The sequence below is a fragment of the Vanacampus margaritifer genome, chromosome 6, assembly GCF_051991255.1.
Source record: "Vanacampus margaritifer isolate UIUO_Vmar chromosome 6, RoL_Vmar_1.0, whole genome shotgun sequence".
Lineage (NCBI taxonomy): Eukaryota > Metazoa > Chordata > Actinopteri > Syngnathiformes > Syngnathidae > Vanacampus > Vanacampus margaritifer.
In genome coordinates this window covers 1,963,334-1,980,015 of record NC_135437.1, presented here as the reverse complement: position 1 = coordinate 1,980,015, position 16,682 = coordinate 1,963,334, and the positions used below count along the sequence as shown (strand labels likewise).

Sequence of the window (16,682 nt, the reverse complement as noted above, 5' to 3'; positions counted from 1 at the left end):
CCACCCTGACTGCCTGGTGGAAGGCACTAGAAATTACAAAAGCCCAAGTGGAGCCCTGTGGGCTTTCTCCCCTAGGGCATAACCCCGACTTTCAACTTAACAACCAACCGTTTTATTTAGGTGTGTGGGAGCAGAAAGGAATTACACATCTCCACCATCTCTTCTCAGATAATATGTTTATATCATATACATCCTTGCTCCAAAAATACAATATAAAAAAACAGAATTTTTTTACATTATCTACAAGTTAAAAATATGATAAAGAAAAAAATTCCAACACTTCGGGGTACGCTCCAACCGCCTGTTTTAGCTAAAGATATTAACAATCTTTCTCCGACAACAACAAAAAAACTTTCAAAAATATATAAGTTACTTTCATATACTGATAAAATGTCTTTACCCATCTCGAAATGGGAGACAGACTTGTCTATAGCACCGGAATCTGACTTTTGGATTCAAGTTTGTGAAAACGCATTTAAAATGACAAAACACACAAATTTACAACTTATCCAATATAAAATTATTCACAGAACATACATTACTCAATATATGATGAAGAAAATGGGACTCTCAGACTCCGACATTTGTCTCCAATGTTTACAAAACACTACAGACACTTAAGTTCATGCTTTATGGTTATGTACTCCGGTTATGTATTTCTGGACTAAAGTCTTAGAAAAACTTTCCGCTATTTTGGACTGTAGGATACCTTTATCTCCAAACTTGTGTTTGCTAGGTGACCTAACAACAACTGACTTACCACATAAACAATTTCAATCTACACTTGTAGCCCTTACTATCGCTAAAAAAACAATTCTTGTTAACTGGAAAAATAAACAAACTCTGAATATCGACCAATGGTCTAACCTCCTCATGAATCACATTTTAATGGAAAAAATATCTGCCTCAAATAAAAACCAAATATCAAAATTTATAGAAACATGGTCTACGTATATAGAATTTTTTAACCTAATTCTGGTTACTTAATTCTGTCTGTTAGCGAGAGCCACTACATCGTGATAACTTACATTGATGTTTCTGCATTTGGCAATTTATTATTATATTATATTATTAGTATGGGATTTTTTTTTAATGGGCTTTAGGTGAACTGATGAATACACACACGCACGCACATGCACATGCTCACCCACATACAAAAAAAAAAAAAAATAATATATATATATATATATGTATATATATATGTGTGTATATGTATATATATATATATGTATATATATTAAAAAAAAAAAAAAGAGAAAAAAAAAACATTTTTTAAATTTTATTTTATTTATTTTTTTTTTAAAAGGAAAGCAATGATGATGTCAAATCGAATGAACAATACTGAGCTCTGGGGAAAAAAAAAAAAAAAAGGAAACGGACATATGTTGCATGTCCATTTTGTGCATTCTCAGTAAATTCTCTTAAAATTTTTTGAAACAGTTGGATAGAAACCCAGCTACTGTCACCTGCATTAAATTTCTAAGATATTTTATTGTACTGTATAACTTTACAGAAGAAATTAGGTAATACGTTTTATTGAATGAGTGCTGATTGAATTTAAAACCTATTTGCTGCTCCGAACTGCACACATACTGTACGTGATAAATTGCAATAATTGTAGTTTACTAATGACAATCAAATAAGCTACAAGACATCATTTGAGACCTGCAATTAGGGGTGTAAAAATGAACGCATTAATATTGCGTTAATTTTAAGTTCCTTTCACGGCACAATTTTTTTTTTACGCTCTATTAACCGCCGCCCCTTATTTGGAAAGCCTCTACTAAGGAAATTCCAGTCGCAATGCAGCATAAACGTCCACGTGAAAATTACCTAATATAAATGCACTGTACTGAACTGGAGATAAAATACGCAATGTTTAAGGGGCAGAATATTAGAGTGGAGGAGCCATTTGGACTGTATAGCACTTCCACCGGTTCACTGCTTTGAAAGAACGCACTTAGTTAGTTAGCCGTTAGCACTGAGCTAGGTTGCTACAGCTCTCCAAGAGGTGTCCATGGGCACTCTCAACTGATCACTTGATCTTTAGATGTGAGGCATACTTTATTCAGCAACTCCAGAAAATAGCTTGTAAGTGTTAAAGTGTAACACATCGATATGTTCTTTCTGGTTCGCTTGCAGTAAAGCGGCATCACTTTACAATGCGCATCTGAAAACTGAAAAGGAGTCACTATAACACAATTTAGCAGTAATAAATTACGTAAATAATGCATATTTTTGTGGGGACTGGTGTCAAGTTGTATTTCACAATTTAAAAAATGTGCAGAAGTTTGCTAGTTACTTCATGTTAAAAATTAGATAGGTCTTAATATGAAAAGAACCCATCAATCTTTTATGGTTCTTTTGCAGTTAAGTTGCGTCTTATTACAATTCACATCCGTATTGAACTAAACAAAATAAAAGCATTCAACGATGTGCAAAGGAGTCACTGTAACACAATTTAGCAGTAATAAATTAAATAACAATGCATATATTTGTGGGGACTGGGGTCAAATTGTATTTTACGGTTTTAAAAAATGTGCAGAATTTTCCAAGTTACTTTATGTTAAAAATTAGTCAGCTCTTAATATGAAAATAAAAATGCACTGAGCTGTCACCATTGTCTTACAAATGCAATTATGCCATGTAATGACAGAAAAATTACCAACACAAATCAATGTCACACTTTTTTTTTTTTTTAACTACAGTTCATATTTTTCATTTTAAAACAATTTTATGATTTTTGTATGAAATTATTGTATCAATGACTAAAATGCAACCATATTTTTCTTAGGTAAATTTTTTCCCCACTTTTATGTTAACAACAGTGTGAAAAATTAGGGGGAAAATTATTGTACGTTTGTGACCCGCACCGGCAAAATGGTCCCGTAATTCAGCAAATAGAGCATTAGGTTGATAATGTCAATTTTGAGATTTCTCCAAAAATAGCCTCCTAGAGGTCTCCATTTTTATTTCCCAACAGCACAAAAGTTAAAATTGTAGTAAAAATGTATGAAAATATGCAATTATTAGCACAAGTGCGTCGTTAGCCAACATGTTTATCAGCCGACTTAAGCTAGCAACGTGTCACGGAATAACCCTGAGTTCCTCGTGTAACAGGAACACCTCGAACGTTAAGCCAAAAACGAGCTCAGAATAGATTAAACATGAGGAAATAACACAACACAAAACATACTTACCCATTGTAGAAGAGCCATGGTAGAAGTCCCAGAAATAATGCCCAAAAGCATATCAATGTGACAACATGCAAGTGTGGCTATTGTTTACCAATAGGACTCTATATACACAGTTGTTATCGCGTGAACTCAACTCTCCAGCGTGAACCCCCGTGATCTTGTGGTCTGGCGGGTGCATATTTCCGGACATGGACAGCTCACGCAACGCACGCGGTGTGTATTGTACGGAAAACGCACCGCGTCGGTTCCGCAGTCGATGTGAATTAGGTATGACTCTCCCGGTCGCATGTTGTTTCTTTAGGAACGCTATGAGGCTTAACTTGTTTTTTTTTATAGGCGTTTCACATTGCTCGGCAGAGAGCCAGCCGCCAGAGCCGGTCACATTTTATTGTAAATTTAGGTATAAATTTAAATATAAAATGTGCAATAAATTTGCGATTAATCGTCAGTTATTTATTGAAGTCATACGATTAATTACGATTAAAATTTTGTAATCACCTGACACCTCTGTAATACTGTGATTTGCTTTGTGATGATCACTTTTGACCTTCCATTTCCCCATACTGCACAAATTTCTTTTCGTTACAAACGCTTTTGCGCCTGTCATAACCACTTGTCTGTTTGTTACTGTCTTTCCTCTATCTAGTGGAGAATGTCCAACTAAGCCTGGTGCTACAGACTGAAAACAAAGGCTCAATTGTAGTTGGAGGCGAGCTCAACGTCTGTCTGGACGGCATGGTTGTTGATCTAAGCTCACTGCCCAATTGTAGCACAGCAGCAGACAGTGAGTCCCGCCCTTTCAATACATACAGTACAAGCGCTCACAAGCACATACAGTACAGGTACCCATTTTCATGGGGTGAGATATAATGTAATTATTTTTACATACTCATCTGAATGAGTATGTGGCCTCAGAAAGTGGCTTCAATTGAAGTGAAAAAGCACCATAAGCAGTGATTCTCAGGTGTTAATACTCTTGGAGCAGCCAATTTCACACAGAAGGCATTCTGCCTCTATTACTTCTAATACTACTAACACGCACCTTCTTTGGTATTGTACTTACAGGATACATGGCAAGTCTTAATGCTAAAACATCAAATATACACCAACATGCAGGGGTAGGGGACATTTTGTCATTTTTTCTGTGTCTGTGTTTGCATGTGTGCTGAAAATAATGGGTTAAGATTAAACGTATTAGCAGAGGTGTATGGCGCCACAACACTGACAATAATATTTGGTATTGAAAAAAAATGTCATTGTGGAAAAAGCTGCATTGGCATTGTAAAACAAGTATTGGCATTGTAAAAGGTTGTATTGAAAAATAAAATACAGACATTAAAAAAACACTATTTTCTTTAAGCATATTTTTTTGTATTTTGATGTCTTTTTCTATGCCAGTCTGCTTATTTTTTTTACACTTTTTTTCGAGTGTCACAAGTTTTCAGTTTCAACTATCTGGTATTCAGTTTCACTTCTCTTTTTTCAGTTTCAACTTATTGCCATTGTTCTAACGTGGGGGCGGGGTTGTGGTTGGTGGCGGGGCTTTGAGTGTGAGAACACCTTCCAGCTTTTTAGGAGAGGAGAGAGGAGAGCGTTGTTGGCTAAAGGCAATACTCATGGATACAAGTTTACCAGGAAGTTAGGAACTCCACCTGTAAATCTGTGTTTTTCTACGTATAACCTTGTGGCGTTAGTGTTAATGTTTCTGTAGTAAACCAGTTAGCACGTTAGCTAATTTACCATGACATGATGAATAAAGTAATTTCAAACATGGTGGTTTTAATGCCACATCTAACATATTAACCTGTGGCAAGTAACATAATATATAACCTCATATAATCGTGTGGCTTACAGGTGGTTTAGAAGTTCCTGGTTAACTTGTATCCATGAGTTTCTGATTATCTGCCAGAGGGAATTCAGGTATTGCCTTTAGCTCTCCTCTCTCCTCTCCTGAAAAGTTGGAAGGCGTTCTCTCGCTCAAAGCCCCGCCCCCAACCACAACCCCGCCCCCCACGTTAGCACTGCCAATAAGTTGAAACTGAAAAAAAGAGAAGTGAAACTCAAAACCAGAGTTGAAACTGAAAACCTGTGACACCCGAAAAAAAGAGTGTAAACAAAATCTGCAGATTGGCATTGAAAAAGACATAATACAAGAAAAAATATCCGTCCGTCCGTCCGTCCGTCTTCTTCCGCTTATCCGGGGTCGGGTTGCGGGGGCAGCAGCTTTAGCAGGGAAACCCAGACTTCCCTCTCCCCAGCAGACTTCAGCCAGCTCCTCCGACGGGACCCCAAGGCGTTCCCAGGACAGCCGAGAGACATAGTCTCTCCAGCATGTCCTGGGTCGTCCCCGGGGCCTCCCGTCGGTAGGACATGCCCGGAACACCTCCCCAGGGAGGCGTCCAGGAGGCATCCAGACCAGATGCCCGAGCCACCTCAACTGGTTCCTCTCAACGTGGAGGAGTAGCGGCTCGACGCTGAGTCCCTCCCGGATGACCGAGCTTCTCACCCTATCTCTAAGGGAGAGCCCGGCTACCCTGCGGAGGAAACTCATTTCGGCCGCTTGAATCCGGGATCTTGTTCTTTCGGTCATGACCCACAGCTCGTGACCATAGGTGAGGGTAGGGACGTAGATCGACCGGTAAATCGAGAGCTTTGCCTTTCGGCTCATCCCAACCGCTTCACACTCGGCTGCGAACCGCTCCAGTGAGAGCTGGAGATCACGGCTTGAAGAAGCCAGCAGCACCACATCATCTGCAAAAAGCAGAGAGGCAATGCTGAGGCCACCAAACCGGACCCCCTCAACGCCTCGGCTACGCCTAGAAATTCTGTCCATAAAAGTTATGAACAGAATCGGTGACAAAGGGCAACCTTGGCGGAGTCCAACCCTCACAGGAAACAAATTCGACTTACTGCCGGCAATGCGGACCAAACTCTGACATCAGTCGTACAGGGACCGAATAGCCCGTATCAGGGGGCTCGGTAACCCATACTCCCGAAGCATCCCCCACAGGACTCCCCGAGGGACACGGTCAAACGCCTTCTCCAAGTCCACAAAGCACATGTGGACTGGATGGGCGAACTCCCACGAACCCTCGAGGACCCTGCTGAGGGTGTAGAGCCGGTCCACTGTTCCACGGCCGGGACGAAAACCACACTGCTCCTCCTGAATCCGAGTTTCGACCTCCCGACGGACCCTCCTCTCCAGCACCCCTGAATAAACCTTACCTGGGAGGCTGAGGAGTGTGATCCCTCTAAAGTTGGAACACACCCTCCGGTCCCCCTTCTTAAAAAGGGGAACCACTACCCCGGCCTGCCATTCCAGAGGCACTGTCCCCGATGTCCACGCGATGCTGCAGAGACGTGTCAACCACAACAGCCCCACAACATCCAGAGCCTTTAGGAACTCCGGGCGGATCTCATCCACCCCCGAGGCCCTGCCACCGAGAAGCTTTCCAACCACCTCGGCGACTTCGACCCCAGAGATAGGGGAGCCCAACTCAGAGTCCCCAGACCCTGCTTCCTCAAAGGAATGCGTGTCGGTGGAATTGAGGAGGTCTTCGAAGTACTCTCCCCACCGATTCACGACGTCCCGAGTCGAGGTCAACAGCACCCCATCTCCACTATACACAGTGTTAACGGCGCACTGCTTTCCTCTCCTGAGACGCCGGATGGTGGACCAGAAATTCCTCGAAGCTGTCCGGAAGTTGTTTTCCATGGCCTCACCGAACTCCTCCCATGTCCCAGTTTTTGCCTCAGCGACCGCCGAAGCCGCATTCCGCTTGGCCAGCCGGTACTTGTCAGCAGCCTCCGGAGTCCCACAGGCCAAAAAGGCCCAATAGGACTTCTTCTTCAGCTTGACGGCAACCCTTACCGCTGGTAGGATTGCCGCCACGACAGGCACCAACCACCTTACGGCCACAGCTCCGATCGGCCGCCTCAACAATGGAAGCGCGGAACATGGTCTACTCGGACTCAATGTCCCCCGCCTCCCCCGGGACTATGGAGAAGCTCTGCCGGAGATGGGTGTTAAAATTCTTTCTGACAGGGGATTCTGACAGACGTTCCCAGCAGACCCTCACAATACGTTTGGGCCTGCCTGGTCGGACCGGCATCTTACCCCGCCATCGGAGCCAACACACCACCAGGTGGTGATCAGTTGACAGCTCCGCCCCTCTCTTAACCCGAGTGTCCAGCACATACGGCCGCAAAATCCGATGACACGACTACAAAGTCGATCATCGAACTGCGGCCTAGGGTGTCCTGGTGTCAAGTGCACATATGGACACTCTTGTGCTTGAACATGGTGTTCGTTATGGTCAGTCCGTGGCGAGCACAGAAGTCCAATAACAAAGCACCGCTCGGGTTTCGATCGGGGGGGCCATTCCTCCCAATCACGCCCCTCCAGGTCTCACTGTCATTACCCACGTGAGCGTTGAAGTCCCCCAGCTGAACGAGGGAGTCCCCAGGCGTTGGAAGGGTGGGTACTTTGAGCTGCTGTTCGGTGCATAAGCACAAACAACAGTCATGACCCGTCCCCCCACCCGAAGGCGGAAGGAGGCTACCCTCTCATTCACCGGGGTAAACCCCAACGTACACCTACCCTGCGCCTCTCACCGTGGGCAACTCCAGAGTGGAAGAGGGTCCAGCCCCTCTCGAGAGGATTGGTACCAGAACCCAAGCCGTGTGTGGAGGCGAGTCCGACTATATCTAGTCGGAACTTCTCAGCCTCACACACCAGCTCAAGCTCCTTCCCTGTCAGAGAGGTGACATTCCATGTCCCCAGAGCTAGCTTCAGTAGCCGGGGGTCGGACCGCCAAGGCCCCCGCCTTTGGCTGCCACCCAACTCACTGCGCACCCGACCCCTTTGGCCCCTTCCACCGGTGGTGAGCCCATGGGAAGGGGGACCCACGTTGCCTTTTCGGGCTGTGCCCGGCCGGGGCCCATGGGTATAGGCCCGGCTACCAGACGCTCGCCTTCGAGCCCCACCTCCAAGCCTAGCTCCAGAGGGGGGCCCCTGTGACCCGTGTCCAGGCAAGGGAAACGAGGATCCAAAGTTTGTGTTCATCATTGGGGTCGTTTGAGCCATGCTTTGTCTGGTCCCTCACCTAGGACCTGTTTGCCATGGGTGGCCCTTCCAGGGGCATGAAGCCCCGGACAACATAGCTCCCAGGCTCATTGGGACACGCAAACCCCTCCACCACGATAAGGTGATGACTCACAGAGGGGAAGAAAAAATATGCTTAAAGAAAATAGTGTTTTTTTTTTAATTTTTTTACGTCTTGTATTTTATTTTTCAATACAACCTTTTACAATGCCAATACTTGTTTTACAATGCCAATACTTGTTTCAAAGTCAATGCAGCTTTTTCCACAATGACAATTTTTTTTCAATACCAATCTTATTGACAGCGTTGTGGCTCCATAGGGGTGGGCATTCCGTCAATATTCACCGAAGGTCTGTCTAGCTGTCAATGACGGATGCCCATTTTGTTGACGATTAACGATTGATGAGAAACTCAGCATTACCGGAAGTGGGTTTTTGTTCATCAATAAACACGTCACGGACAGACAAATGACGAAAAGAAAACATTGACAGATGCCCACATCTGTAATGTCTCTCAAGTAAGTTGGGAGCAGAAACTGGTTGGTTATCTCACCTTATTTATACACAGAAACAGCTTATGTTGACCGTAGCTGACAAAAAACAGAAAAACAGCGTCAGACGAAAATGCCGACATGAGCAACAACCTCCATTGTTCCTTCCTGTGAGTCGTGTGATGCATTAAAAAGAAAACAACAAAAAAAAACAATAAGAAGACAGACTAATAAACAGCGGATGTGGGTTTTTGTCCGTTGGTGTAATCATCACTCACCGGGTCAATTGCCAATGTACTTTTGCTGAGGAATGAAGGAAGCAAGCGCGTGTCTGCTGGGAGTTGTTGCTGGCTATGATTGGCTAAGGAGGCTTTTAAAAAAAAAAGAAAAAGAAAAAAAAAGAAAGAAAATAACTGTTGCTGAAATATATGTGCCACCAGAAACTGAATGTAAACAATTGAGATTTTAATTTGAATCGCTTAACTTGAAAAACTGAATTTGAATCACATAGATTGAATTTGCATGTTACCGTTCCAGCGTACCACATGCGGGGGACAGTTGCTATGTGTAGAACAAGCCGGGGGATTTACGTCACCACTACTTGCCCGGACTAAACTTATACACAGAGGCGGGCAGTCGGGAGTGATGGACTGTCCGCGGACGGACCCTCATTTTTCTGATGAATGATGAATGGCGAGAACACCCCCCCCCCCCCAACACAAAAAAAAGACTAATAAACAGTGGACGTGGGTTTTTGTTTGACCGTGTAATCATCACTCATCGGGTCAATTGCCAACGTACGTTTGCCGACGACTGAAGGTAGCATGCTCTGCGTGTTTGCTGAGACTTGTTGCTGGCTATGATTGGCTAAGGAAGCTCTTTTTTTCCAATGAACTTTATTTAAACAACAAACAGCTATGATTGGCCAAGGAGGCTCTTTTTCTTAATACAATGGTCTTTATAGACGGGTTTCAATGTTTGCAAACAATATGACGTCATGGGGATGCGCACGCAGCGCGGAGGCAGAAGCGCCTGTCTACTCCGTTCAGAATGGCCGTTCATGTATCACGGCAGGGCAATCGCTATCTTCAAAACATTGGAAATCTAGATAAGGAAGCTTATTTAAATAAATTAACACTTAAATACAGAGTTCAGCTACCTACCTTTTTCGCTGCCCGCCAGTCTCAGCGTCAAAATCTCAGCGTTATCAGGCATGGGTTTGTGTGAATAAGAAGAGTGTCTCCATACTGACAGCTAACTGCACATGCATGGCAGGGTAAGTACATTGATGTTTCAATTTGTCTATGAACTATCAAATTCAATTATTGCTTGGCCACTTAAACTGCCTAGCAAAAAATTCTGAAAGGATTATTTAGCAGATAACCATGCAGTAGATATACCTAGCATTTGTGTGTGATGAATGATATGAATAGGATTTTACTTAACAGCTACAATCTTTAAAAGTTTACATGTAGATAGTTAATATTGAAAGATAGATAAATGTTTATTCTACACATGAACACCAATGTCTCACCAAAATTGCAAATGATGTCTACCTGTAAAATGTTGATTCTGTCACAATTCAGTTCAATTTATGAATTGTTTTTCCCCCCAGCCTTCGCTCATGTAGTCATGCTGCAGCGATCATGTTTAAGGTGGACATGGGAATGAGGCTGGGACTCACCACTTCAGCATCTACTTCACAAACATGTGCTTGGAATGACATGTCCAGAAAAAAAAGTTGAAGCATGCAAAAGTGGCAGCCTTCAACTTAAAAAAAGTTCGAAGTGACAAACCATCAACAACAAAGACATCCACAAACGGCATTGAAATGACTCAGGGTAAGTCACAAATATTTAAGTATGAATTAGCTAAAAATAGATTACAGCATTAGTACACCAAAGCAATATCCTAATGTACCAAATATGAATAACAAGTACATCTATTCATACATATTCCATTACATTTTTAGGAATAGCCGATTTATTTGCTGGCTTAAGAGCTGCCATTTTCACAAGCATTTACTCATGTGACGACTCGACTACACTGCTTCAGAGTGCGAGGACTGTCTACCTGAGCCAATTACTGCCTTGTATGAAACATCAGCATGTGATCTCACACCTGGGGAACTCTCATCCAAAGTTGATCAGACTTTTTCATCTCTGGGCAAAATCTACATGCCAGCATCACTTCAGCTCTTGGAACAGGCAACTTGGGAGCAAGCTAACTGTTGAGCGTGGCAGAAGCACATAGTTGAAAGAATTACAACATCGCTTTTCCATAACACATGTACATTTTCAGGTGATTCAGCATAGTCACAGTCAGCCATTCGTAAAGTCTGTTATAAAATATGACGACACCCAGCTAAATGTATCTGCTTTAAAATGGGTTATACATAATGAGAGTAAAGCAAATGTTGCATACTGTGATTTTCTTAAAACCAGTGATGAATCACATACAGAATAAGTTAAACTGAATTCTGATTGTACATACATGAGAAGTATCTGTACTTCAATAAAAGTATTGACAGCTTTGAATTCTAATGTTTTATTTTCACATATTTTTGGGAACAACACTTGGCAATAAATTAACCAGAGCAGCACATGTTGTAACAATGTCATCAAGAAGATCTACAAATGACAGGAATGACAGTTTGCAAAATTCTGTACTTTTTAATTGCCCTATGATATGGATGCAAACACAGGATAACTCCCGAGAATGGTCTACATCAGTACCTGGTAATTGTTTCTTGCCCTTTGTGAATTTTTTTTAGTGTAGCACCTGTGTGTCCATTTTCATTTATTTTTAGGTATATATATCTGTGTTTGTGTGTGTTTTAGAAATCTATGCACCAAAACAAGTATTTGAATTTGATGTACACATATACAGTGCTGCTCAAAAGTTTGTGAACCTCTTGAGCAGTTTGGACTTTACTTTTTTTTTTTCAGAGAGCTCATTATTGTTCATTTGGTAATCTTACCAATTCGACATGTCATCATTATTGCTCTCTCTTTTTTAAATTTTTTTCCCTCTTTTTCTTTCTTTTGTTTGTGTGTGCTCATTAATTCACCTAAAACCTATTAAAAAATCCCATACCGTTCACCTAAACCAAAAACTTCAGAATCCAGCGAGAGTCGTGAAGTTGTCAGGAGACCCGAGGAAGGATCAAAGAAAGAAAAGGGAAATCCATCACCGACCAGACATCATTTACCACCCACTGGGTTACCAACCGGAATCTTTTACCAAGCCCAGAAACATCTAAATTCCAACAAATTAGGGAGACCTCAAGAGACCAAAGGAAATACTGAGGAAAGGAAGGAAGGATAGATGAAGCAGAGTGAGATCCACAGACATCAGCTTCAGCCGATTCAACGACCAGTGGAAGAAGCAGATTGTGTTTGAATTTCGGTAGATGCTGGTTTGGTGGATCTGGCATGAAAACCTCCACCAAAGAGGGGAGTCGTCGACCCTGGCCAGGACGGAGCAAGCACAACCCCCCAGGGCCCCCCAGGCCGCGGCAGCGCCAAGGCACAACCCCTGGGCCCCGCAGGGGCCACCGGCCGGAAAGGAAACCCAGGAGCCAGGAGCGCCCCCCACCCCAACACAGCCCACGCCCCAAGCCCAACGCAGCAGAACGGGTCACGGCAGGCCCACCAGGCACCCCATTGCATTAAAATTGGAGGGTGAAGACGGTGTCTCCACCCTACCCCACCCCCCGAAGTGTGTTATGTTTCCTATGTGTCTATTAACAAAATGTATTGTGTAAAACTAGTGCAGTGAGGTAAGAGAAGTGACCAGCGGAGCCTCTCCCAACCCGGCAGGAGCAGGAGTCGCACCTGCTCACCACACCCCACCCAACCGGACGGTGGGGCGATGGGGCCCGCCCCCCTGGATATTGGGGCCCGCCCGAGGTGCCAAGAGGCTCACTGCAGCGGGGCAGGCACAACATCTACACCCGCCCGTGCGGCCCCAGGAGCCCCGAGACCCGGACCAGGGATGAAGCCCCCGGCCAAGGGAGGAAGGCAGACAGGGGAGGGGAGAGGGACAAGGGGAGGAGACAACAAGAAGGACGGGCGGGGAGAGGCGGCAAGGGGGAGAGGAGAGGGAACCACGGGGCACCCCGGAGGCCCAACCTCCCTGAACCGCGTCGCCGGGCACGGAGCGACAGACCGCGCCGCTGCCCCAGACACCAGGGAGAGCACCCAACGCAGCATAACCCAAGAGACCCAGGGAATGGCCGAGATATTAACCCTTAGTGCCCATTGAAAGTGAATCTTGAGGATTTGGTGACTGTAAGGTGTCATTTGATGTGGTCTGCTTGATCCTGCTGGCAGCAACTGGGTTCCTGAGTATAAAAACACAACTGTTAGTTACAAATTGCCAAATACAGAAACAGCAATATAAGTTATCGCGATGTGGTGGGTCTCGCTAACAGGCAGAATTAAGTGACCAGATTTAGATGAAAAGATTCTATATACGTAGACCATGTTTGTATAAATTTTGATATTTGGTTTTAATTTGAGGCAGATATTTTGTCCATTAAAATGTGATTTACGAGGAGGTTTGACCTTTGGTTGATATTCAGAGTTTTCCAGTTAACAAGAATTGTTTTTTTAGCGATAGTAAGGGCTACAAGTGTAGATTGAAATTGTTTACGTGGTAAGTCAGTTGTTGTTAGGGGACCTAGCAAACACAAGTTTGGAGATATATGTATCCTACAGTCCAAGATACTGAAGAGACTTCAGTCCAGAAATACATAACCGGAGTGCATAACCATAAAGCATGAAAATAAGTTGTCTGCAGTGTTTTGTAAACACTGGAGACAAATGTTTGAGAGTCCCATTTTCTTCATCATGTATTGGGTAATATATGTTTCATGAATAATTTTACATTGGATAAGTTGTAAATTTGTGTGTTTTGTCATTTTAAACATGTTTTCACAAACTTGAATCCAAAAGTCAAATTCCGGAGCTATAGACAAGTCTGTCTCGAGATGGGTAAATACATTTTATCTGTATACGAAAATAACATATATTTTTGAGAGGTTTTTTGTTGTCGGAGAAAGCTTTGTAATATCTTTAGCTAAAACAGGTGGTTGGAGCATACCCCGCAGTGTTGGAATTTGTTTCTTTATCATATTTTTTATTTGATAATGTAAAAAAAAAAAAGTTTTTTATTTTGCATATTTGGAGCAAGGTTACTAGAATAATCTGATAAATGTGAGAATTTAGTTTTAACTCTTTGACTGCCAGACGTTTTCAGAAACGGGATGTCGCCAGTGCCAGCCGATTTAAGCATTTTGACTGATCTTTCAAGGTCCACAGAAACTGTTGTGTTTGGACTATTGAAACACACATACTACCAAATGAAAGATTGAACTCTCATCTTTCATCAGAACAAAAAAGTTTGTTTCTACCTTATTCCGTTCTTCAGTAATCAACAATAGAAAATGGTTAGTTTCACCGAAATGCTCTGTTTTGAAACAAAAAGCGGAGAAAAAGAGCTTTTTGTGAAACGATGTTATTTCATGCACTCTAGTGAATTCTACACTTCTTTTTGTCCATGAATGATGCCACAAACACCTAAATAGTGCTTTACTTCTGTAATACACCACCACCAACAATGAAAGAGTGTTTTTAGATTGCAAAATACGTTTATTTCCATTCAACAGTGTAACAATTTGACAAAAAAAATTTCGCAAACTATTTACAAATGTGTGCAACTGTGGTACTATTTACAATTATGTGGATGTTTCAAATACAGTTTTTCTTTTTGTAACACTGCCCTACGTGCAAGGAGACGGAGCAGGATTTGCACAACAGATACGTTTCACTTCGATTGTCCGTTTCGCGTGCAGATGTTACACTTTCTTGACGGCCTTTTTTTCCGGCAAATAGCAAGTAGCAGACTGTACCCACTACTCCGATGAATATGCATTGGACTCGGGGCACTCTTCGTCGTCCGATTGAACGTCTGCCTGCGCGTGCTCGGTTGTGCTCCGCGTTTTCCAGTGTTAGCATCGCTAGCCCTTGAACCTTTATGACGTCGTCATAGCCGCCGTGTCAGCGCTTCCAACTTCGGCGTCAACCTCGGAGTCACCATCATCATCATCGATGATGATCATCGTCGTCATCAATGTGCTCTTTAGCGTTGGTCGATGTCTTTCGTCTTTGAAAAAAATTCCCAAGTGTGAGCTGCTTGCAACCGGTCGCCATTGTTTGCTTCTTCAGCCATCTAGCTACGCCTCACATCTTCTACTGCCGCGTCAATGCTTCCAACCTCGGAGTCACCATCATCATCATCGATGTATCATCGTCGTCATCAATGTGCTCTTTAGCGTTGGTCGATGCTTTTCGTCTTTGAAAAAAACTGCTCGAGCGTGAGCTGCTTGCAACCGGTCGCCATGTTCTCTTCCCTTCCCCAGCCATTGTCCCCTCTAGCTCTGCCTCACGTCTTCTACTGACGCCTACCCAATCTTGTCAAAAGAGAGTCATTGCTGCCATCTAGGGGCCAAAAATAGTCATTAGGCTAACTAAATCTGCTTGAAACTTTCACCACAGCTGGCCAAGGCTTTCCTCCACCCGTTTCAAAAAAACAAAACAAAACAAAAAATTGGATGACGTCTTTTAACGTCATTGGCGGTCCCCCGTAGGTTTTTACTTGACGTCTTTTAACGTCCATGGCAGTCAAAGAGTTAAGTTAAATACTTCCCCTAACAAGATAACAGGTTTTTCTAAATACAGTCAAATATCATCGACATATAGATTAATTTTGTGTTCTGTTACCCCGGAGTGAATTCCTTGAATCCTTCTTTCCTGGCGTAGAGCTAATGCAAGCGGCTCAATAAATATCGCAAATAATAAAGGGGACAATGGGCATCCCTGTCTTGTGCCTCTCTGTAAAACTCTGAGATGTAATCCCATTAATGGTAACTGCAGCTTTAGGAGAATCATATAATACTGCCACCTAGTAAATAAATGACTTCCCAAAGCCAAATTTATTTAAAACAGCAAAGAGGGAAGGACCAGTTAACTTTGTCGAAGGCTTTTTCTGCATCCAACGATATAACTGCTTTTTTATCATGCCGCTGTGACATGCTAATAAGGTTAAACAGCCTCCTAATATTTACCTTTTAGTAAAGCCTGTTTGGTCCCTATGAATGATTGTCAAATTTTAATTTTAATTTTTATTTATTTATTTAAATTTTGTATGTGGGTGAGCATGTGTATGTGCGTGCGTGTGTGCATGCGTGTGAGTGTGTATTCATTAGTTCACCTAAAACCTATTTAAAAAATCCCATACCGTTTACCTAAACCGAACACTTCCAGCCAGAGTCATGAGGCCGTCAGGAGACCCAAGGAAGGACCAAAGAAAAGAAAGGAAAGTGAAATCCAACACCGACCAGACACCACCCACCGGGCCACCAACCAGAGTCCTTCACCAACCCCAGAAACATCTAAATTCCAACAAATCAGGGAAACCTCAAGAGACCAAAGGAGGGACTGAGGAAAGGAAGGAAGGACAGACGAAGCAGAGTGAGATCCACAGACACCAGCCTCCACCGATTCAATGACCTGAGGAAGAAGCAGATTGTGTCTGAGTTTAGATAGATGCTGGTGTGGTGGATCTGGCATGCATGAAAATCTCCACCAAAGAGGGAAGCCGTCGACCCCTGCCAGGACAGAGCAAGCGCAACAGCTCAGGGCCCCCCAGGCCGCGGCAGCGCCAAAGGACAACCCCCGGACCCTGCAGGGGCCATCGGCCGGAGAGCAAACCCAGGAGCAGGTGCGCCCCCCACCCCAACACGGCCCGCGCCCCCAACCCAACGCAGCAGGATAGGCCACTGCAGGCCCGCCATGCACCCCACTAGTCCACAGCCCCCGCTCCCCCC

At 43.6% G+C, this 16,682-nt stretch overlaps 1 protein-coding gene across 1 annotated transcript in view; it reads left to right on the top strand.

The window, feature by feature from the left end:
• The window catches only part of wwp2 (WW domain containing E3 ubiquitin protein ligase 2), a 145,248-nt gene that overhangs the window by 10,411 nt on the left and 118,155 nt on the right, over positions 1 to 16,682 (top strand). The window contains exon 5 of the mRNA XM_077567937.1: positions 3,844 to 3,981. Within this exon, the coding sequence (XP_077424063.1) occupies positions 3,844 to 3,981 (138 nt within the window). The remainder of the gene's footprint in view (positions 1 to 3,843; positions 3,982 to 16,682) is intronic.